Source organism: Echinops telfairi, unplaced genomic scaffold (genome assembly GCF_000313985.2).
Source record: "Echinops telfairi isolate 266 unplaced genomic scaffold, ASM31398v2 ScPeMD7_18;HRSCAF=68, whole genome shotgun sequence".
In the NCBI taxonomy this organism is placed as follows: Eukaryota; Metazoa; Chordata; class Mammalia; order Afrosoricida; family Tenrecidae; genus Echinops; species Echinops telfairi.
Genome location: NW_022103915.1, coordinates 24,300,712 through 24,325,146, shown reverse-complemented (window position 1 = coordinate 24,325,146; position 24,435 = coordinate 24,300,712). Strand labels below are relative to the sequence as shown.

The window sequence follows — 24,435 nt, the reverse complement described above, 5'->3', positions numbered from 1 at the left end:
AAGTCCACTTGACTTGTGAATAGCTCATGTGTGAGCAGTAGAACTGCTCAGCAAGGTCCTCAAGGCTATGGCCTTTCAGAATCAAATCGCTGGGCTTATCTTCAGTCACCTCTGAGTGGATTCAAACCTCTAACCTTCAAGCTAGCAGTTGATCATAACTGGTTGTGTCATCCACCTGTAGGGGTGTGTGTGTGTGTGTGTGTGTGTGTGTGTGTGTGTGTGTGTGTGTGTGAGAGAGAGAGAGAGAGAGAGAGACAGAGAGAGACAGAGTGAGACAGAGAGAGACAGAGAGAGAGAAAGAGGAGGGAGAATTGCATATATTTTTAAAATGTTATCAAGCTGTAATATAATTATGTATTCATGTGTCTGTCTCTCTCAGTGAACTGTTAGTTCCAGGAGACCAAAAAATATATTTATACACATATTTAAACTCTCACTTTGATGAATGATTTAAACATCTTTGAAAACTCAACTTCAGCCCTGTAAAGATCATGTCAGCAATTACTGTGTGGATCTATAACCTCCAGGGCAACCGCCGTGTGGGAGGAGGTTCATCCCGCACATACAGAAGTCCTCCAGACGGCTGCAGTCCAAGCACTGGGAAGATGTCAATAAAGAAAACACCCTATCAAAGATTACTGATATATTTACAAAACTACCCATATTCAATATTCAGGTGATTGACACAGACGTTCTAAATGTTCTTTCTTTTCTCTTTCTTCACAGTGTTCTCTCTTTTATCCACTATCACTTTCTCAGGATCTCTGTTACATGCCCCTGATTAATAAGTTTCAAAGATTTCCATTTGGGATGGTCTCAAGAACACTGATATTGCCAGAAAAGACTCTGTAAGTTCACACTCCTTAGGAAGGACAGAAGAACTCATTATTTTATTCTCTTCTGTGAGACCAGGAGCCATTAGGATAACATGTCCAACCTTCCCTTGGAAATAAAACACACTGATGTAAGGATACACATGGAGTGTAAAGATAAGTGGGCCTAACTACCTGTCCCTTCATGAATCCCTTCTTTGCCATTTCTGACCTGTAGTCATCCAGTCTCCACATGAACAGGTAAAGTTTCAAGAAGCAGAGTTCATGGCAAGACTAGAATTTCCCGTTAGTCTAAGTCCAATAATCAGGAAGGTTAGCAAATCAATGAATTCCCCACTAAGCTCCCAGGTAAGTGTGCTGTTCTTTCCCTGCTATTTTTTTCAGATTTGAGACACTGCATCATACTGGCTGTGCTCCAAGGCCTTAAACCCAGTAGTTAAAGAACTCTTCCCATTCTACACGTAAGCTGTTGCAATTGGATTCCTTCAACAAATACTTTTGGAAGATATAAGTCAAGCACCCTTGTGAACACTGGAGAGAGAATAAACAAGATGGAAAAGGCTCCTGCCCTCACAGAGTCAACAAATATTGCCATGACATATCACCACTCGTGTTATGTCCCATGCTTCTGGCTTGGGAATATCTATTCGAATACTCACTATGACCCATAATGAATGAGCTATCTCTTACCTTCATGCTCTAGATACCGCTTTATCAACTGAGTAAACAGACCTAGCTCTCAGAAAGGAAAGGAGCATGGAAGTGGATGAAGTTGAACTAAACAGCATCTCCGGTATAATGTTTAAGCACCAGGGGATCAATTATGTAAATGACAATATTAGGGACCAGTAGGGCTAGTTTGTGGTCTTCTGAGGAATTCAGAAGTAGTAATTTCCTATCATTCTACAACAAGATGAACAGAAAGACAATATTTCTAGAAAACCAGAAGCAAGACATAGGATGTTAGAGATTATTTTGAAATGTGCAAGACTTACTTTGGCCAGCATCAATGTTTCAGAGTAAAACACAGATGACTGCGGCTCAAGCAGACAAGCTGCCTTGGGGGAAACAGAAAGAGGAACCAAACCCTGCCTGTGGCTGACTGCGAGAAAGAAGCTTAGAGACCAAGCTCAAGCATTTTAATTTGAAAAACGAAGGACCCAGATCCCAGACAGAGTAACTTGATTATGAGTCCAGAGCCTGCCGCTCTCACCGAATGCAAGGACACCCCAGCACTCTGTCCGTCCTTTTAAAGTGCCAAAAGATCATAGTCTTACTTAAAAATGGACCTTAGAAATCCATGAAAGATGAAAGCCATAAAAGTTATCCGCAGGTGATATGGGGACTAGCGTGGTCCTCAAATAGGAAGAATAGCTCGGTAGAAAAACTCAAAGGTAGAAAGTATTGGTACATTCAACATAGACAACAAAGACCTAAAAAGCCCTCATACACCTATAATATCTTAAACTTTTAGGGGTTAGGTATCTATACTATAAACACACAAAGTCTGTTCTTAGAAAATTTTAGTTAACACGCATATTAGTAACACATTTAAAAGAACATAGTTCCACTGTTGCGATACAAGGAGTTTTCTGAATATTTCATGTTAGGGGGATAAAAGTCTTATATCGTTGGTCTGACCCCAACACACCAAGGCAAAACACTAAGGGCATGCAGCAGAACAATGGGGGGAGCAGAGCCGGGAGCTCCCAAGGGAGTATAAAGGACAGACTTGGGGCCAGAGCATGGCACTCCATTGGATTTGACTGGAGGACATGCCTGAAGCTAAAAAATCAGACCTTGATCTCTTTGCAGGTTTTTCTTTTTTTTTAATTAATTTTTTTTTCTTGGTCATTGGTTTTCTTTGTTGCTGTCATCCTTGTGTTCTCTTTTGTCGCTTTGTCTTGCTATGCCTTGTTTTTTGTGTGCATATTATTATCTCTGCAGGTATAGCAAGATAAGATAGGCAGAATGAACAGTCTGGAGGAGAAAACAACAGGACCAATGGTTCCGGGGGGGACATGGGAGATGGGGATGTGGGGGAAAGGAGGTAGTGTTGACCAACCCAGGAACAAAGGAACAAAAAGTGATCCAAAATTAGTGGCAAGGAGGGTGTGAGAGGCCTGGTAGGGATTCAGCAAGGGGCATTGTAACCGAGAGAAACCACTGAAACACACATGAAGGCTGAGCATGATAGTGGGACAAGAGTAAAGTAAAGTAAAATAGAGGAAAGGACTAGGAAGCAAAGGGCATTTATAGAGGTCTGAATACAGGCATGTACATATGTAAATAAATTTATATAGGATGATGGGGAAATAGATCTATGTGCATATATTTATAGGATTAGTATTAAGGCAGCAGATGGACGTTGGACCTCCACTCAAGTACTTCCTCAATGCAAGAACACTTTGTTCTATTAAATTGGCATTCCATGATGCACACCTTCCCAACACGATCACTGAAGACAAATGTGTGCATAAGCAAATGTGGTAAAGAAAGGCTGATGGTGTCTGGCTATCAAAAGATATAGCATCTGGGGTCTTAAAGACTTGCAGGTAAACAAGCAGCCATCTAACTCAGAAACAACAAAACCCACATGGAAGAAGTACACCAGCCTGTGTGACTACAAGGTATAAAAGGGACCATGTATCAGCCATAAAAGAACAAAAAAGTCATACCTTTGTGTGCTCACCTTCCCAATATGATCACTGAAGACAAATGTGTGCATAAGCAAATGTGATGAAGAAAGCTGATGGTACCCAGTTATCAAAAGATATTGCGTCTGGGGTCTTAAAGGCTTGATGATAAACAAACAGCTATCTAGCTCAGAAGTAACAAAGCACACATGATAGAAGCACACCAGCCTGTGTGACCATGAGGTGTAGAAGGGATCAAGTATCAGGCATCAAAGAACAAAATACATCATTGTAAATGAGGGGGAGTGGAGTAGAGACCCAAAGCCCATGTGTGGGGAACTGGACAACCCCTTACAGAAGGGTCCCAGGGAGGGGAGGAGACAAGCCAATCAGGGTGCAGGGTAGCAATGATGAAACATACAACTTTCCTCTAGTTCTTAAATGCTTCTGTCCCCCCACTATCATGGTCCCAATTCTACCTTACAAATCCAACTACATCAGAGAATGTACACTGGTACAGATAGGAACTGGGCACAGGGAATCTAGGACAGATGATCCCTTCAGGACCAGTGGTGAGAGTAGCAATACCGGGAGGCTGGAGGGACGGTGGGGTAGAAAGGGGGAACTGATTACAAGGATCTACATATAACCCCCTCCCTGGGGGATGGACAACAGAAAAGGGGGTGAAGGGAGACATCGGACAGTGTAAGATATGACAAAATAATAATAATTTATAAATTACCAAGATTTCATGAGGGAGGGGGAGCATGGAGGGAGGGGGAAAATGTGGAGCTGATATCAAGGGCTCAAGTAGAGAGCAAATGTTTTGAGAATGATGATGGCAACAAATGTACAAATGTGTTTGACACAATAGATGTATGTATGGATTGTGATGAGTTGTATAAGCCCCCAATAAAATGATTTTTTTTAAGTCTTATATTGTTGATACTTGTTCCTAAGGGAAATAATAAAACTACTCATAGCCGCATGATTAAAACACAAAAATTAAAAACAAAATTCTGCTTGCTAGGTTGACCTAGAATTTAAAAGAGAAGAAATTCTGCTATAATTATACATTGACTTTTCATTATGCTTCTCACAATTCAGGACATTCATATTCCCAGAGTCTACACATTATAAGGAGACACATCTTATTGAAAACATAGCAAATGTAAATAAAATGAGAACAGGTCCAAAGATCTCCTTGATAAAGCTTCTGTGATTCCTTCAATGTCTTAGGATTTCCAGAACAGCCACTTTATTCCTAATGCAATCATTATATGAATTGAAAGCAGTTCTTCACACACCTTAACAGAGACATTCCATTAAAGACAGTACACACACCTCGCTAAATAAATCGTTCATCTATCACATTTATGTTTTTATTTTGCTGCAAACTAAACTGAAAAGGCCGGCACAAGAATATCTCCAGCCCACTGCCAGCCTCATTCCATTAGAAGGGGAGAAGGGAGAGAGTATAAGAAGTAGAGCATGAGAGAGAATATTAAAGGCTGAAATTAAAACTAACGCAATATAACTCAGAGTTACTGGAAGCATGACTTGTTGAGCCTAGTCTTTCACATATCCCCTAAAAGTTTTTTGAGAAAGAAATTTTCTGTAACTCAAGATAATGGTTGTACCTAAACTATAAATCCAGGACATTAGCATTACAAGGCAAATTATGAAACTATCCTGAACAAAAATTGGATCTGTCTGGAAGCCATCCTTCTGACTCACTGGAGGGCTTACATTCCACATGCCAACAGAGATGACTTTGCAATGAAGGTAAGGCCCAAGATAAAATGCCAACCATGGCAGAAGGTGCAGAGCATCGATCTTCAGACAAAAAGAGGAGTAGCAAGCAATGGAGTTCATGGGGTTTGGGAAAGAGTTTCACCTGGAAAACGACCACATCACAGTCCAAAAGGTCTTAGAAGGAAAAAGGAAAAATCATAACATAGCAACGACTGCTCATATCATCACTGCTTTTCTGAAACCTGTGGCTTAAAAACAGAAGACCCATACAGCGGATTCTGTAAGTGCAAAATATGGTTAGTGTGGTGGAGGGTGATTTCTTAATAAAGCTCTTCGACCCAAGTCTCTGTGACTCACAGAAATGATGGTGGAACTATGCAGGCAGACGTGTAACAATAACAGACGGGCTTGGTCAGCTTTACCACCAGCCCCAGTAAGGATGAGCCATCTTTGAAGTAGCAGAAGAGAGGAAAGAAATTGAAGGACCTGGTTAGAGGACATGCAAGTTCGCCCTCTGTGGTGGCGGAGGCCACAAAAGCCAACGCGTCATAGACTATGGCACAGAAGACTCAGACAAGCCGGGCCTGGACGACGGGGTACTTTCGCCTTAGCTGGCCCGAGACTATGGAATTCTGGAAGAGTGACAGACAGGCTGGCTTCTGGGTTCATGAAGGCAAAGGTCAAGGAACCATGTGGCTGAGACACTAATTACTAGAGAGAGACATAGCTCCCACGTAGTTGAGATCTTGAGACACCTGACTGCTGGCTGAGGAGACCAATGACTATTTCCTTACTCTTTGCCGATCTTGACTTCCCTTAATAAAGCCCCTTAATTGTGAGGATTGCCTGACCACTGCGATGATGTATCAGACTCAGTATAGACGCAGACTGCCCTCGGAGGACTGGTTGGTGTGAGAATAGATAAAGTAGGGTGGAAGTGTGGACGCATGTCGGACCTCTGCCCTCCTGGCAACGGAGAAGCCAGAGATCAGATATGTCCATGATCATGTCGTATATTGCAGCTGCACAAACACATATTATAAAAACAACTGTCCTAATCTCAGTATCCTGAGTAAATTTGAAGGAGAGGAGAAAAAAATCTCTAATTAGCCTACCCCTCACTCTCTGGGAAAGGAACCTGGCGTCACTGCAGTTGAGGCTTGAAACTGCTAACTTCAAGGGTGGCAGTTCAAACCCACCAGCCACCCAAAGGAGAAAGAGAAGGCTATCATTTCCTGTAGAGATTTACAGTCTTGGAAACTCCAGGGAGCAGTTCTGCTCTGTCCTATTGGGTGCTATAAGGAAGGATCAACTGGGCTGCAACTCTGTAAATCCAACACTATTCAGGACTAAAAAGGGTAGAAAAGGGCCTGTAACTAGCTCTGCTCATCTGATACACAAATTTGTAACACCCATCTCCTTCTTCAACCACATGGATATTGTCACATCGTCAGAAGACCTGACCACTTAGGAAGACTAGATAAGTCCTCTTCATGCATCTAGGAACCTTTAGACTCACACAACCTTCTGTCATAACACTTACAGTATGTCTGTCTCCTCACCCCATGGGGAGTTCCTCTAGGGCAGTGGTTCTCAACCTTCCTCATACAGTTACCCTTTCATACAGTTCCTCATGTTGTGGTGACCACCCCAACCATAAAATTATTTTCATTGCTACTTCATAACTGTCATTTTGGTACTGTTATGAATCGGGCAACCCCTATGAAAGGGTCATTTGACCCCCAACAGGGGCCACGACCCACAGGTTAAGAACCACTGCTCTAGGGGAAGGATGCTATTATTCTTCACTGTAACTATCTATCGTGCCTCACACAGCGGTCAATCAACCAACAGTTCTCAAACCTAACTATCCTTCTGTGTGCCATTCATTCCAAGTATTTTTGTTTTAAGTAATTCTCTACGGTCCCAACTTTACAGCAATGAAAAAAGTAAAATCTCTGACCAAATAACTTCTTGAGTTTCAATAAGCTTGTTTGAACACAGCCAGGTGATCACCCTGTTTGCAGCGAATGATTGCAAGTTTTGAGGCAAGAGGATGACACAAAAGTAAATGGTTGGTGCAAATAGCAGAAAATAATCCCTTGGGATAAATTTGTAAGAGACAAAAGAACAGTGTGTGATCAACTGAATGGGGTGTAGGTCATGTGTGAGGGGAGAGGACATTTATTAAAAAGAGGGATCCAAAAGGTTCATAGAAAATGGCAATTTTCCATGAACATTGTTAAGCCCTCTCATATATTTAATAAGCAAAATAGCATCATAATTCCAACGAGAAAATTGCTTTCCCAAAATAAAAATGTGACTGTTTCGTGTGGTTCAGTGTACTATCTTCCTTCTCTAAAAAGACGTGCTCTCTGTACAACTTCCTTCACAGAAAGGGGATGTGTTAGTCCGGGTGGACTAGAGAAACAAATCCGCAGATACTCATATGTGTATAAGAAAGAGGTTTATATATAAGAGCAATTGAATATTGAGAAAACATCCCAGCCCAGTCCAGATCAAGTCCATAAATCCAATATTAGCCCATATGTCCAATACCAATCTGTAATGTCTTCACATAAAACACATGCAATGATGCTGAATGCAAGACAATCACAGGCCAGTGGGTTGGAAGTTTTGTGGATCCAGTGGCGTTTTAAGTATCTCGGAGCTGGTAGGGGTTTCTAGGTGGCTTCTCCTGCTCCAGAGGCCTGGTTGCATCAGGGTAGGTCCATGTGGTTTCTCCAGCTCCCAGGGCGTATCACCATGTGTCTTGTCAGTACCACGCCTCTCAGGGATGAGTGGAGAGAGAGAGAGGTGTCTCCTGCCTCCAAGGAGGAAATACAGGAGTTCCTAAAATTCTCAGGAGAAGGCCATGCCCACACAGAGACCTCATTGGTTATATCTTGGTTGACAGGCCAGACTCCACCCCTTCACTTGTAATCCTCTCAAATTGACACCAGATTATGTAACTGCTACAGGGGAGCAAATGTGATTACTAGTCTGTTAAGACAAGTGGATACTACGCATTGTTCAAGAATAAGAAACAAACTGTGAAATACCTATAGTGTGAATAGACTTCTAGGATATTATGCTGAGGGAAGTGAGTAAAAAACAGAACACAATATTGTATGAGACCACTTTTAAAAAATCAAGAATAAGTTTTCATACCCAAAGTAACAGACTGCTATGGTTGCCAGGGCTAGGAGGGGAGGGTGAGCAAGAGAAAGACTAGGCTAAGCACAGCCAGGTGTCACCTTTGCTGAAGGGAGCTGGAGAAGAAAAGGGAGAGGGAGGCAACCCCCTTGAGAGGTTTGATGACGTTGCTCAAAATGGTGAAGGCAAACAAAATAATCTGATATGCAAAGTCCTACCTCATGCACTGTGTGTGTGTGTGTGTGTGCGCGCTAGGAAAATACTGGAGGTAATATGGGAAAACAAACAAACAGTGGCATAATAAAGACACTGTTTTATCATTTCATGTGTGTTAAATATAAAATGTGAGTGTAGAAGACTTCCTACCCATAACTTGACCTTAAGGCGGGCTAATGAAAGTTATTCACAAAACAGAATTTAAAGAAAAACAAAATTGGAACTTTAAATGTAAACTTCTAACCCCATTTAAAAAGTGATTTTTCTAGGAGACTATTGAGCATTACAAAGTTCATTAGCAGCATAATCAAACGGTGCTAGATTACATGTTAGATGAATTCCTAGAAATTAATATTCAAAGTAGAAAACAAAAATACTTTTTAAAGGTATTTTATGTATTCATTAAGTTTTAGGGGCATTTTATAATTTTTATGTACTACTCTTAAGTCAAATGCCCGGAAACAGAAATAACATTAGTTGTTTAAAATCAGTCACTTTTAATGCATTTTTATTTTTAAAACAAAGGACAAGGAAACGAACAATGAGAGTTTCGCATTATGCATTTGGAACAAATGTTGCTTAATTTTCAAAAGAGAATAAATATCAAACAACTCAAGAGAAATGCTTATAAGTTTGCTGTGTCTTTAAAAATTGTCAGGATCTTATCCTTCTCTGTTGCTTGAAGGATACTTAATTGTACCATCATTCTTACGAAAGAACATACAAGTTTTAAAAGTGAATCTCATGATACAAATGCATAATAATCATATATATCGATAAGTCTGTCCCAGTCTATTTGCTGTGTTTTGTTTTGTTTTATTCTAAAACTTACAGATTACTGCCCATTCAATATTAGGTGACACAACAAATTGAGTCAGTAAGCACTATAAATATCGATGGAAGAAAAATTCAATAGAAACAAATTTGGAGATTTTATATTCCTTCTAGTTTTTGTTGTTAGATACTGTCAAATCACCTCCAACTCATAGCAATCCCTTGTACTCCAGAAGAAAACACTGTCCTGCCTTAGCTACCAGAGCCAGCTAAAACCACTTAACTTCAATCACTCATGGATAGACATCGTCATACAAAAGGCTTTATGTGACCTGTCATCGTTGGCTTTCCACGTTGTAAATAATATAGCACTTTTTAATGTAGCACCTAAACTACAGAGATTACTTACAACTGAAGAAGAAAATGAAATCAACTAATAGCACAAGATTATTAAGGAATGTACCTAATAAATCTACATAATGGTGACACTAAGAGGGACCAACTTTGACTTAACGCGTAGAATCCATTTGAAAGCAACCTCTTGGATTGAAATGGTTAGAAGTCATTGCCAATGGGGCAGAGTTGGAAATGATTTCTCGATACTAGTATTCCAGTGTGGAACACAGAGACCAGATGGATGCTTAAGTGCTTATTTCTTGACCCTTCCATGGTCGTAAGCGTTTGTATGCCTCCCCAAAAGCACTTTTACACCTGCCTGTACATTCCAAAGTTATTTCTTCATGATAAGCCTTTGTGTTTCCTACATAATAAGGCCCCCAACGTATCAGTCTTTTTAAAAAAAAATCATTTTACTAGGGGCTCTTACAGCTCTTATAACATTCCATGTACCAATTGTATCAAGCATATGTACGTATATTGCCATCATCATTTCCAAAACATTTTCAACCTGAACCCTTGGTATGAGCTCCTTTCCCCCCCCCTCCCCCACCCATCCACCCTCCTGAATCCTTGATCAATTATGTAATGTTATTGTTATTTCATATCTTACACTGTCCATTGTCTCCTTTCACCAACATTTCTGTTATTCATCCCCTTGGGCCAGGGGTTGGGGGGGGTGCTATATATCGAATCTTGTGATGGGCTCCCCTTTCTCACCTTCCCCTTCAGTTAATTCTTGATAAAAGTCAAGACCACCTGGACTCAATGACTATAACTGACTCAATGAAAATGACTTTTAATGACAACAGAAAAAAATATAAATTTATCTTTAATCTAACATTTTTATTATCTTATTGTTATTGTTGTTAATAATGTGACAAGAATCTGACAGAAAATGATTCCTAAGATTCTAGTCAGTGTTCAGAGGTCCTGATTTAAAATTGATTCCAAATACTTTGGGGTAACCACCATTTGACTTATATAATGTTAAGATGATAAAGCACCAAAAAAAAGAATAGGGTAGGACTAAAAGTCAACTAAAATGCAATTGCAAACACTAGAGTAAATGCTACAAATCAACAGTGTGTTTTGTCCACTCTGCTTTTTTCTAGAGAAATCAAAAATCAGAGTTTTGCCTGCTACTATCAAATCGTTTTTTCAACCGAAACATGAGACTCTTATTTTGCAAAGTAGGAAATCCTTTTTTAAAAACAGACATCTGACAATCATACATATTTTTCCACACCAAAAAAAAAAATGCAATCTTAAACAGATGGTCAAATCTAAACCAACACACAAAATTAAAATAACACTGATTCATGTTTTTCCCCTCACAGATACACTTATGTGGAAATGTTAGGCTTAATTAGATTTTTCTAACAAAATGACTTGATGACTCCTATTCCAAAATATGTCACAGTAAAAAATAAATAAATAAAAGATTACATGGTAAGCTACAAAATGTAGTAACTGAATTTAAATTCAAGGCTCACAGCCCAAGGAGAAGCACAAACACGAGTCATTTTACGGGCAGCCTGACATGACATTGGGGGGGGAGGGGAATACAAGGAATTTGTGTTGCTTGTATTCTGACAGAAGCATGCGGTTCTGACCACGTGGATCTGTGCAGTGCTAGGAAGCCACTGTACTTGGAAGATTTCAGTCTCGGCTGCCATTTCTAACATTTGGCAACATAATTTTGAGGAGGCTACAAAAAGCTGATGGGCAAACTCCATCTCTTTTAAGTTCATTTTAACATTATGTTGTGTGTGTTGGGGGGGGGGGGTGGCCTTTTTTCCCATGAACTTTCTCAATCACCTTTGTATACTTTAATTACGAATCATAATTTCTAAAAGGTCCACATTTTTTAAAGATTAAAACTGATTATAAAATATTTGGCCAAACATAGCTACGGTTTTACAATATGTTCTTGGGTTACACTACATAAAATATTCAAATAAAACCCTTTATTGGAAGTAGCTTCATCTCCTGAATGAATATGAGCAAATATAGTCATCTAAAGAGATAGGTATTAAAATGAGCACACGAGCAAATATAGTCATCTAAAGAGATAGGTATTGAAATGAGCACACGACCCATACAAGCTACATAATCTGTATGTGGTCTTCTACGGTTAGAAAGACAAACCACGACCATCAAATCCATTCTGATTCTTAGCAACCTTATAGGACAGGTAGAACTGCTTGCTCTTGAGAGTTTCAGAGGCTGTAAATGTCTACAGGTATAGACCACCTCGTTTTTTTCTCCTGTGGCATAGCGAAGGAGTTCCAATTGCTGACCTTGTAGTTAGCAGCCCCACCAGGGCATGCACACACACGCGCACACACACACACACACACACACACACAATAAATAAACAGTTCTTAATGACGCTAATCCAATGGAAATATGGGATTGGTATATTTCCATTTCTACCAACAGACAGCTAAGACCGTTTGTATACGTGCATTACCTACCTTGGCTCAGAATTGTCTCATCACTAAAAGGAAGCATAGGAATTATTAGTATTACAGGTGTTTTTCCACTTTTAGAATATGAACTGAGGACAAGTGTCTTGAGTACTATGACATTTGTCGACACACCTCATGTTGTATTGGACGCTCTCCGACCATGCTTGCGGAAAAGAAAAGCCAGCGGGAGTTCCACATATGGCTGTGTTCACGGGGAGAGGAAGAGAAATGGTGAAAGGAGGAGAAGAGAGGCCGCTGGCTTGGGGTATTAATTAGCAAAAAGCATATTCTAATAAATCTATTTCTAATTAAAATGCAGTCATGGCATATGACAGCTCATAACACAGAAAGTACTCAGTCAGATAATATAAATAGTACTTAATAATTTTAACATGGAAAAGAATCAAATATAATTAACAAAAGGAGAAAGCAGTATCCACCACAGTGTGTGGCAAATAAACTTAATTTTGAAAAACTATTCCATTATCCCTACAAATTGAGTATACGTGATTCCAATTGGAATCTATGTCTGTGTGCATAGAAAAATTATGAATGAAAATTTACCAACGTTTGAATGAAGCAAAGTTAGGAACGAAGACTGCTGGTGAGTTCTTATATCTTCTTAAAGGATCCAGGAGTGCCGGGAGGATACAAACAATTAACTCACTTCACTGCTAACCAGGTGGGGTCGCAGTCTGCAAGGTCAGCAGTTTGAAAGCACCAGCCTCTCCCCGGGAGAAAGATGAGGCTTCTACCCTAGTTAACAGCTACAGTCTCAAAACTCAAGGGGCAGCTCTCCCCTGCCTTATAAGGTCGCTATGAGGGGCAGTGAGTTAGGTTGTTGAATTGAGCTACTAGTCAAAGGTTTGCTCACTCAAATCCACCTCAGGAGGCAGGCCTAGTGATGGGTTTAACACCCTACATTTTCTACAATGAACATATGTATGAAAAAATTGTAATATTCCCTTTAAAAAACAAATATATTATCTATACTTATCATTTCTTTTTTACCTGCATATTTAAAATAAATATAATCAGGAAAATAATTCACTAACATTTAAAAGGAACTGTATTATGTTTTGCTCTAAACATACAAATGTGACCTTAGAATATTTCTATCATTTTCCTCATAAAACTTGTCCTGTTACTGATATATGTACATATCTGCACAAAAATATTTTAATATAGCCATATTTTTAAAATAGAGAAAGATCAATAAGGTAATATAATTAATGTAAACAGAATATTATGGAAAATAACTTTCTCTTAATTTAAAAACCAACTATTTTTAATATTATGCAAATATGTTCAAATTTAAAACCATTCCTTTAATCAAATTATATAATTAACTGAAAATTTCTATAAAAATGGCTAGTATCATTAATAAATTATTACTATTTTAATAGGAAATATTCCAAAAATTGGATCCAAAGACAGACATTGAAATTTTTCATTTTATAAACTCAACTATTGCCTTGCTGAGTAAAAATAATCTAATTACTCACAATCTCTTTCAGTGATGCAGATTCCAGTAAAACCAATAAAGAGATAGTTCTGGTAGAATAGACAACATTAGAGTTTCCAGGTAAAAGCAGGATGAATTAAAAGATTAATATCAATGAGATCCATATGGAACAAAAAAAATTCAAGTATTTTTCCTTTACATTTTTAAGCAAATGAATAACTTTAAATGATATTCTCATTAACAAACAATTCTTTCAATAATCTTTTATGAAAATTTTTCTTTAGCAATAGGTTCATAAGTAAGCCTTTAATGAATATGTAAAAATTCCAGTAGTTACAGAGTACTTATTGTCTTCTTCATATAAAACTGAAAAAGTGAAAGAGGATTTGGGGGTGGGGCGGAATGCATGTTCTTACAACACGTCACCACTGAAAAGATGAGGAAAATATGCTAAAATCTGTTATTCTGTGCCTATCTATGCCACACAACAATCTTCTTTCACTGCTGAAGGCTCCTGGTCTTACGCTTTTGAATTCTGGTGCTGTGTTAACATTTCTTAGTTTATTGAGTCATCAGGCTGTCCAAGAGAAGGGGAAAAATACTTAAGAGAATGCAGTCAAAACAATACAACAAGATATTAACACAACAACAAAAGGAACGAGGTGTGTGCCTAAAGAGCACTACGTGCTTGTGGTGTCTGTTGGAGTAATGCAAGAATATCATATTTAGAAAACAGAAAGGGTTCCCTTTTTATTACAACAGCCCTGCAACCAAAACCTGCTCCACTCACAAGCCCCATCAAGTTCATAGCACTGCTTCCATAAGACGATTTGGGCTACCAGTAAACTCTTTCACTGAAAACAGATTTTTGTCTTATTTTCTAGCTTTTATTTCTACAAATCCGATCAATTTCTTAATAGGTATACTTCATGTATAGACAGATAAGAGATAGCTAGATCTAGATATACACACATATCCATATATGTATTTCTCTAGCCCTATCTTTATGCATATCTACATACATTCACATATCCCTTTGTATCGCTCTCTCCACGATTTACTTAAAATTATCTACTATGTGTCAAGCCCTGAATCGCTATCTTGAGAATGAAATAACAAGCAAGATATAGTTCCTGTCTTCAAATTTAAAAAGTAGTAATAACTATAAAATGGCCCATCTGGGTTTTTTGCTCACTATGTACACACATACATACACACACACACACACACACACACACACACACGTCTTCAGAATCACCTGCTAATGGGAACTGCCACTTGTTTTCACAAGGGGACCACCGATCTTCTGAAGATCAGAGACTATGGCCTTCAGTATGGACTGTACCTCAACTTTAAATTAAAGTCTTCACACTATCCCAACAGTGATCTCATGAAACCTGAGAAAATACTGATTTTGTCCAGGGGTCCCTTATACTTGGACAGACAATCAATGCCTATGGAAGCAGCAATCGAGAAGGCAAAGCAATGTACAGCATTGTTTTGTACAGCAAGGTGCAGCACTGGGCAAGGTCGCTCTAACATCTTAAAAAACAAAGACGTCGTTTTGAGGATTAAGTGTGCCTGGCCCAAGCCACAGAATTTTCTTTTTATGTTGCGGTTGTTTGTTTGTTTTTAATTTATTTTATTTTTATTAATCATTTTATTGGGGGGCTCTTACAAGTCTTATAACAATCCATCATTCAATTGTATTAAGCACACTTGTACATATGTTGCCGTCAACATGACCACATCAATTGTAGAGAAGCCCTGTCCCCCAGGGCTAAATTGCTTTTAAAATGAGTTCTGCTAAAACTGATAATTTTTTAACAAAGCAACAATGGTACTCTAATTTCCCAATTTAAAAAGCAATAATTTAAATCATTTAATATCCTATTCATAATCTATATTCTTCACTGCCTATAAAGTGTCTTATGGTCGACATTTTCAATTATTCAACAGTGCCCCACATTATATTTGATTGTTATATATTTTAAATAAAACTTTATCTTAATTATTACCCTTTATCCCCCCTCACTCCTACCCTATTACCTGTCACTGAGTCACTGTCAGGTTTATATCAGTGTCATGACTGCCAGTGATGATTGTGCTTTGTTTGCTTCCCCGCCATAGAATTTTCATTCACTTCCTAGGCATGTGAAAGCTGGACAACGAGTAGAAAAGACCAAAGGGAAATACTGCCTTCAGATTATGGTGTTGGTGAAGAAGGCTGAAGATATCAGGGATTACCAGAAGAATGAACCAATCTGTCTTGGAAGAAACGCAGCCTGAATGCTCTGAAGAAGCAAGGGTGGCAAGCCTTGACCTCACTTTTTGGATATGCTATCAGGAAAGATTAACCCCTGAAGAAGCATATCTTACTTGGTTAAGTAGAGCACTAATGAAACAAGGAAAACCCTCACGGAGATTGACTAACACAACAGCCACATCAATATACTCAAACATAAATCGAACCCAAAGGGAGAGTATGCCTGGTACAGTGTTTCTGACGATATCCTTTTGACCTAGTTTCTAACTAGACCTTGATGACCTGGCCATGTACTACAGACTACTGGGACTTTATAGACTCTTTTCTTGAGGGTCACAACATTCTTTATAGACCACACCAAAAGGACTCCATGTGGAAACCACACTGACTAGGCTTTACCTAAAACTCACCTGTAGCTCTTGGACTCAAGGCGGAAACTCCCTAGTGTGGGGGGAAGAAGAAGATGACTGGTGGTCTTGGACTTTGGTTCAGATCTCTTTCCTTGAGGGTACACAAGGAATGGTGGGCTGAGACTACATACACTTACTATTTTAATCCCCTCCTTACTCTATTATGACATGTATTGATCGGATAGGTGTGGCTCTGCCAATTTCAAGGAATAGTGTTGAAAGTTTTGCCCTATCACCAACCCCTATGTTTGTGCAAATAGTGTCTAGTCAAGTAAGAGTTTAATCTGTACAAGTCAACAATTCATTTATTACAGTTCACAGCTGGCGTATGTTTGTATAATTTCCTTTTCTCAATTGTGTTTTAAATTCTATACTATTAACTAAATTAATGACACTATCGATAGAATTATGTTACGGCCCAGGGGATGATTGATAGTGTTTTCTAACATAAAATGATAAATCTCTAAGATGAACCACAGATATATAGAAATCATAGATATATAATTGGATTTGGGGCTCCCACTTCATTCTAGCCCTAATCTAAGAACAATTAGTTCTTATGACATAGCCCTGCTTAATACTTGCTCTCAGGAAGAAATCACTGAAGATAGAGATGCTATACCAAAGTGTGGCGAAGAAATTAGATGGTCCCAAGCCATCAGAAAGAATAGCATTTGGGGTCTTAAAGGCTTGTTTTAAAACAAGCAGCCATCGAAGCAAGGCATCAATTAAGTCCACATGGAAGAAGCACACTAGCCTGTGTGATCCCAGGGTTGTGAATAATATAATGCAAATCCACAGGAAAAAATGGTATCAAAGCTTAAATTGTGAACACCTGGTATGCAGAAGGCTCAAAATCCATTTGCCCAGTCTATGCATAGATTAAGCCTCTGGCGAATCCCTTCTAATCATACACCTGGGATGTAAATACCCCTGCTATTATACAGAATACATTGGAAAGTGAATTATTATAGATGCAGTTAAGTTAAAATTTAATACTTATCATTTAATCTTCCTTTTGACTCATTTTAAATTTGTTCTACTTTTTAATATTTTCTACTGTCTTTGCTATTGAGGTTTTTCTCTGTTTTACTTAGTTATTGTTAGATTTGTTGGGGGGAGGCATGTGTTTTTCTTTTTCAGTTTGTTTTTGTTTTTTTGTACATGAAATCCAGGAGAGGTAAATCTATAAGGACAGTAACTGCATAAATGGTTTCTTTGGGGTATGGGGGGGGGGGACAGGGGGAGAGCTAAAAACAATGAATACACAAAATAAGAAAATGTTCTAAAATTGACTGTGGTAATGATTGTACAACTATTCTTGATAGGACTGAATATTGAAAAAAGAGAATGTCACAGTATGTGGAAATATTTCTTTCTGTTATTCATAAGGACATTATGAGTTACATGTGAGCCATCATGAGTGATACATATCATAAGTAATATGGAGAGTACTTAGCAACATTTATGGAAAGCTCAACCCAATAACATTTTGATTACTCATTAAATGTACAAAAGAACTGGACAACAGAAAGAACTCAGTTAAGCAACCAAACTCACTGCCATCAAGTTAATTCTGACTCATAATGCCCTAATGTAGAGCTTATGAGGCTGTAAAATTTTAGGGATAAGATAGGGTCAAATATCCCCAGTGCAGTGGCTGGAGGGTTAGACCTGGAAATCTTGGCTAGGAGTCCAACACCTACCCAACAGCACTACCAGGGTCCATTAAGTCAAACAACATAATACACACAATAATTATGTCAAGGCTACAGAAAAGGAAGCATGTACATTGTATATATTTATGACTGCCGGTGTCCTTTTATATTTTTTAATTATTTACCATTTTAGTCTTAAGGTACCATCTTTTCTCTGGATCAGTACCCATTTTTATAGATTCTCTAATTTATTTAGCCTATAGCTCCTTTCACAGGAAAAAAGAATTACTCAGCACCTCCTGAAAATTAAAAACTTGTGTGCCACAATCCAAGATAAAATGTAGGCATCTGCTTCTGCTACTCACCCCATCATTCCAGTACCCACCCACGGGTCAGTATCATCCACTTTTGGAAATACTGAGCAATAGTTAACAATTGAGATGGATTATTATTATCAATATATACTCAAGAATTGCAAACTTGTGTTTTACCAATATCCTAACCTCAGGATCCAACACTAGGTCTGACACACAGTGTTAATAAAACTTGTATTATTAATAAAATCATTAATTCTTGAAGCTGTATTCCAAGGTGGATGGCACATTTATATAAATGTATGAAACTGTGTTGATATCTGGAACATCACAAATAAATCAGCAAAGAAATGTTTATTTTAAGCTCAGCGCAATAAATGTTCATCTTTCAACAAATCAGAACTTTCATCATTATTTCTTAAATGTAAATAAAAATATAAGCACATTAATACAATCTTCTTGTTAAAATTTTGATTATGGGAATGTTGGAAAATTTAGCAGTATCTCCATAGCAACTATGCCCTGGCAACAGGTACATTAAATATGTGTGAACATTACACATAATCAAAACAAAACATGACATGAGATCTAAATTACAGCTGTTGTCAAGATTGTATAACTAAATTTAGCAACTTAAACACATTTAAACATTAACTCCAAACTAAGTTATATTTTATTTGCTTGATTTTAATAACTACTATACAGTCACATATGCACACACAGGGATACCAAAAAAGAGGGAATTTTTTCCAAAGCTATTATTTCAATTTTTTTACAAAGCAACCTTATCACCTTCAAAGACCTCTCCATTACACTAAATCCATTTGTCAAATCTGTGATTCCATGCTTGGAAACATTTTTTCAAACTCATCTGTTTGAAAAGCTGACAGCACGTCCCCCGTTTTATCACCTCTCCTATGTTTTCAAATTGCCATCTTTTTCATGCCCCTGTTCATTTGCGGAAACAAAAAGCAGTCACATGGAGCAAGGTAGGGTGAGTAAGCTGTGAGAGTCAAGAGAGGCATGCTGTTTGTGGCCAAAAACTGGCTCACTGATACAGCTGCGTGAGCAAGAACACTGTTATAGTGGCAAAACCAGTCCCACATCTGCCATGAATCAGGCCTTTTTGGTTGCACACTGCTACGCAATCTTTTCAGAACCTCTAAATAGAAAGCTTGCTTAACAGTCTAACCTGGTGGAACCAACTCCAAATGCAACGCCCTTCACATAAACAAACAAAAACAAATACGCACCATCGTGAACTTGGATTTCACTTGATGAGCTTTTGGGGGGCGAGGTGACAATGGCGTTTTTCACTGACTTGATTGATGTTTGCTTTCAGGGTTGTAAGAAAACCACCATGTCTCCTCACCAGTAATGACCTTGGAAAGAACGTCTGGGAAACTTCAGAGCTGTTCTTTCAAAGCACAGCATGTTTCCACTAGATGCTCTTTTTGCTGGTCAGTCGGAACCCAAGGCACAAATTTCTCAGCGACCCTTCTCATTCCCAAATCTTCCATTAAAATTCGCTGAACCAAGCTCCAAGATAATCCAGATAACTTCCCCATCTCTTCAGTGGTCCATCATCGGTCTTAGAGCACAAGTGCACTAATTTTGTCAACATTTTCATTCATTCAGGAAGTTGACAGACATCATAACGAGTTTTATCATCAATCCACATTTCACCTTGTTTGAAACAAGAAAACCATTCGTACACTAGAGTTTTTCCCATAGCGCTGTCCTTGTAAAAATAAACTGTGTTCAACATCACAACAGTTCCTGTGGCATTTTTCCTGAGCAGGAAACCAAATTTCACAGCAGCACGCTGTTTCCTTAAATCGGCCATCACAAAAAACGAGCTTCGAGTGAAGCTGCTTTTAAGAAAAAATTCACTGTGACCAGAAAGAACCTTCCCAGGCGACACACGGGGCGCACTAACTCAGAGAGGGTTGCTTGATGCTTGCCTAGCAGGAAAAATGCGTAGTAAGAAAGCCCCACCCTGTGGAGCTTTTCTCTGTTGTTGTTGTTGTTGTTGTTGTTGTTGTTGTTGTTGTTGTTGTTGTTGTTTTGGGGGGGTAACCCCTCATATATATACACATAAACATGTAGAATTTCACAAACAATAAAAAGAAGAGTGAGCAAGACACTTTAAAATTTTCCTTCTAAAGCTTTACGAAGACTTTTGTGATACCATCCAGATGCAACGACAGGTCCTTCACCTAGGTTTTACTAGCCCATTTCAAATAAAGGAATGTCCCTGGATTGTGCACCCATTAATGTGACAAGTCCACCCCAAGGTGATCTACTTCTGAATAATCAGGAACTGAAAACTCTACATAGTGGATCTTCTCCAACACACGTGGGTTGTCATGAGTTGTAATCATGAAACTTGTTTTCATAAAAAGAATTCATGTAGCTCCTGCCTATATTGCCTAATCCCTACTATAGAGTAGTCACTCAAAATAAATATGTGCATCTACTATAAGGTCACTGTGAGCTGGAATTAACTGGATAGCAGTGAATGAGTTAGCAGTGATATCAAGGCAGTGAGCATAGTGGGGCTGTAAGAGTAACCCTTTTTAAATTTTAGTGTCTTAAAACCTAACTAGCATCAAGCCCATTACAACACATAATGACCCTATACGACAGGGTGGAACTGCCCCTGTGGGTCGCTGAGGCTGTAACTCTTGATAGGAGTATAAAAGCCTTATTGTCCTCCAGCAGAGCTGCTGATGGTTTTGAGCTGCTGACTTTGCAAATAGTAGTCCAATGCATAGCCCACTACCCTACCACGAATTTCATAAAAATTACCATGAGGAATAAAGTTTACAGAGCCTAAGATACAACGAAGACAACAGCTACTGAGCATCTAACAACTATTAGATATATTTTTAGCTTAGTTTTCTCATACATTAAAAGAATCAGTAAGACCTAGCCCACAAAGCAGAACTAAATGAGTAGGTATATGTAAATCAGTTGGCATAATAGAACTTCGCTTTTCTTCTTTTCCATCTTTCTTCTATGTTCCTGCTTTAAGACAAAAGAGGAGACAGCCCAATGTGTGACTTGGTCACACACCCACCAGGCTGCCCCACCACAACAATGAACTCAGACCTCAAGTGCGACAGATGCAGGTGATAAACTAGGAACCCCCAGGACGATCCCCGTAAAATCTTCTGTCAATTTAGAATTTAAGCTATTTCTCCAAGTCCCGTTTCAGAATACTCTGTCTTTTAAGATAATCAATACCCTGGCTTTTAAGATCATCAATACCACACATGAGTAATGTGGCCTCTTGAACAATTCGAGACCAGATGATCAGCACTTAAACCAAAACATAGATGAGGAGGCCAGGCGGGAAGAACAGCCAGACCAAGGGAAACCGAACAAGACGCATGGGAACAACGAGAAAGAAGACGTGACGACAGCTACAACCAGTGGCACAGAAACATTTTATAAAAAGTATTCAAGTTGAACCAAATTTACTGTATAAACTTATTTGGATATTTTCTGTATAAACATTAAAATATTTTTAAAGATATGAAAAAATTTTAATAAAGTGACTGGATAGATGAAAAGGATCAAAATCATAATACTCTAATAAACTACAATTTCTTTGGTTGGCACAACTTTCCTATGAAGGGCTAGCATTATCATTTGTTAATGCATGAAATATTTCCAAGAACAGATCCATGTGCGTATTTACCTTTTCTTCTAGCTGTTCCTTCAAGCACTGATATTTTAGCTTCAGTTTTTTGTTCTCTTCCTCATTCTGGGCTAATTCTTGTGTCAGCCTATCATACTGTGCTTTCATCTTCTCCAGCTGCCAGAGATGAACCTTAGCTGTATTCTTGTCTTCTAAGCTTTCTGCCTGAGAAAAAGAGGAGACAAAAGAAAGTCTAGTGACCACAGTAAAATCACATAACCAATGATGCACTGTACCAATAGGAAAATACTTCAAGATTGTGCATACAGAGCATGTATACATCAATTTATAAATACATACAAGGCAACTATTCTATACACTTCAACCATTTGACAGCATTTACTGAACATTTATTAAGTACCACTACTAAAGAGGCCTAAAGGCATTGGGCTGCTAACCTAAAGGCATTGGGCTCGCGCTGTTTGAATGCGTGAGCCACTTCATGAAAGGAAAATGAGGCAGTCTGCTCCTACAAAGATTTATAGCCTTTGCAGTCCTATGGAGCAATTGCAGTCTGTCCTGTAGGGTCACTGAGAGTTAGACCCAATTCATTGCCAGTGGGGTAAGTACTATAATAACTTAATGTTTTACATAAAATTCTTACAAAATGAAAAGTGTTTAGTGAGAGTGTAAGTTGGGTATCTTGGCCCAAAGGAGGTAAAAAATTTTTGACTTGAGAGTGGAAGGAGTTAATATATGGAAGTGTCCCAAAAGGGAGCTACTATGAGGTGATAGTATTGACCCATCAATTTCCTCAATCCTGTAAAAGAAGCTTCGTAGCATTCCTGTTTTGCCTTCCTCTTCATTATTAGGGAAGAATTGTGTATTCTGAGGGTAGCATAATTAATTTCACCACCCTTGTGTGGCTATAAAGATTATGAATTGTAGCAGTCAAGAAACTACAAATAACTTTATATGAAAAAGAGCTTAACTGTGATTATTTCAATACCTGTGTAATAAAGTACCTGCTCATTTTATCATTATTTGTAATAAAACCATAATCAGATTTTTTAAATTAGGAATACTGTGTTCTGGATATTAAAGATTTCCAGTTATGTAATGTTACAGAATTTCAAAATGCCATGAATGATATGAACATTCATAAGTGTAAGGCAAGTTTTCTAAAACCTTGTGGATACAATTTAAAAAAAAGACCTTGTGAAAAGTTTGTCCTGATTTCTTCCTCACAACAACCTGACAAATAAGGGATACAAGTTAGGAAGATACCCCGGGGGTATAGTGGGCGAAGGTAGAGACGGGATCTGAACCTAGGAACCTGTCTAAAAGGCCCAGGCGTTTGACTCTGCTGTGCTGATTCTCAAAAGGTACACATACACCCATCGTCAGGCTTTAAACACCACCTGGGTGCAAGGCGTAATGTCAGGGGCAATTTGTACATAGTGCATTTAAAAATCCATGTTTTCATGCCTGAAATATAACTGTACATTTAACTTGTTTTTATAAAAGTATTATATGCTTAATCCATTAAGTAAGAATAGATTCACTGGAAGCAACCTTCCGAATGCAAGAAGTTTACTGAGTTTTACACAAAAATTTCTATATAATTCACCCCACAAGTCACATTGACTTGATGTCATTTTGAATTAACCAAGGAATTGTTTTGGGTTTTTTTATGCACAATCCTATATTTACAACCCCCAAATAAATTCCCAAGATGGAAGTCTCGCATCAGGAAAATTGCTCGATTACGATCGTAAGTTTCAGTAGAATGCTTGCACTTTCCTTATGGCCTATAAAAAGCTCGTGTATGGAAGCTGCTTGGCTCTTAACGTCTGAGGGGCTAGAGCAGGCTCCAGTCGTGCTCATCTCCCCTCACCTCCTGCCCAAGGGCATCATGTCTCACTGAGAGCCTGGAACTGGCCAACTGAAAGTGGCAAGTGCCACTAAGCATGGTTTATGCCCTACAGTAATATAAAGGTCAGGCAAAAATTGTTGCTATTAAGGTTCCAGTTTGTTCATGCACCGGCTTATTCCAAGTAAAAAATGGTGAAGCACATCTGTGGGATTGTGGATGCCTGCAGACCAGCTCTATGGCAACACTCTAGTCTTAGTCTGTTACAGTGCTTTCAAGAAAGGAGACGTTTGTGTGTTGGGGAAAATAAAACCATTGTAAGAGATTAAGGCTAATACAAAATTCTTAAACTTGAGTCGGTATCGTTCCAAATCATTGAAGTTTTGCAACAAGTTTAAGGAAATGATGCCAGAGAGAGAGAATGTGAACGAACAAGCCCTGGTGGTGCAGTGGTTATGTGTTGGGGAGAAAGATGGGACTTTCTACTCCTATGAAGATTTACAGTCTGGAAAACTGTACTCTCCAGGACCAATTCTACTTATAGGGTTGCTGGGAGTTGACAT

The 24,435-nt window shown here is 38.6% G+C and overlaps 1 protein-coding gene across 1 annotated transcript in view; it reads right to left on the bottom strand.

Moving 5' to 3' along the window:
- CEP128 (centrosomal protein 128) overlaps window positions 1–24,435 on the bottom strand; it is a 446,899-nt gene that overhangs the window by 270,577 nt on the left and 151,887 nt on the right. Inside the window, exon 14 of the mRNA XM_030884984.2 lies at window positions 22,060–22,224. Coding sequence (XP_030740844.1) covers window positions 22,060–22,224 — 165 coding nt within the window. The remainder of the gene's footprint in view (window positions 1–22,059; window positions 22,225–24,435) is intronic.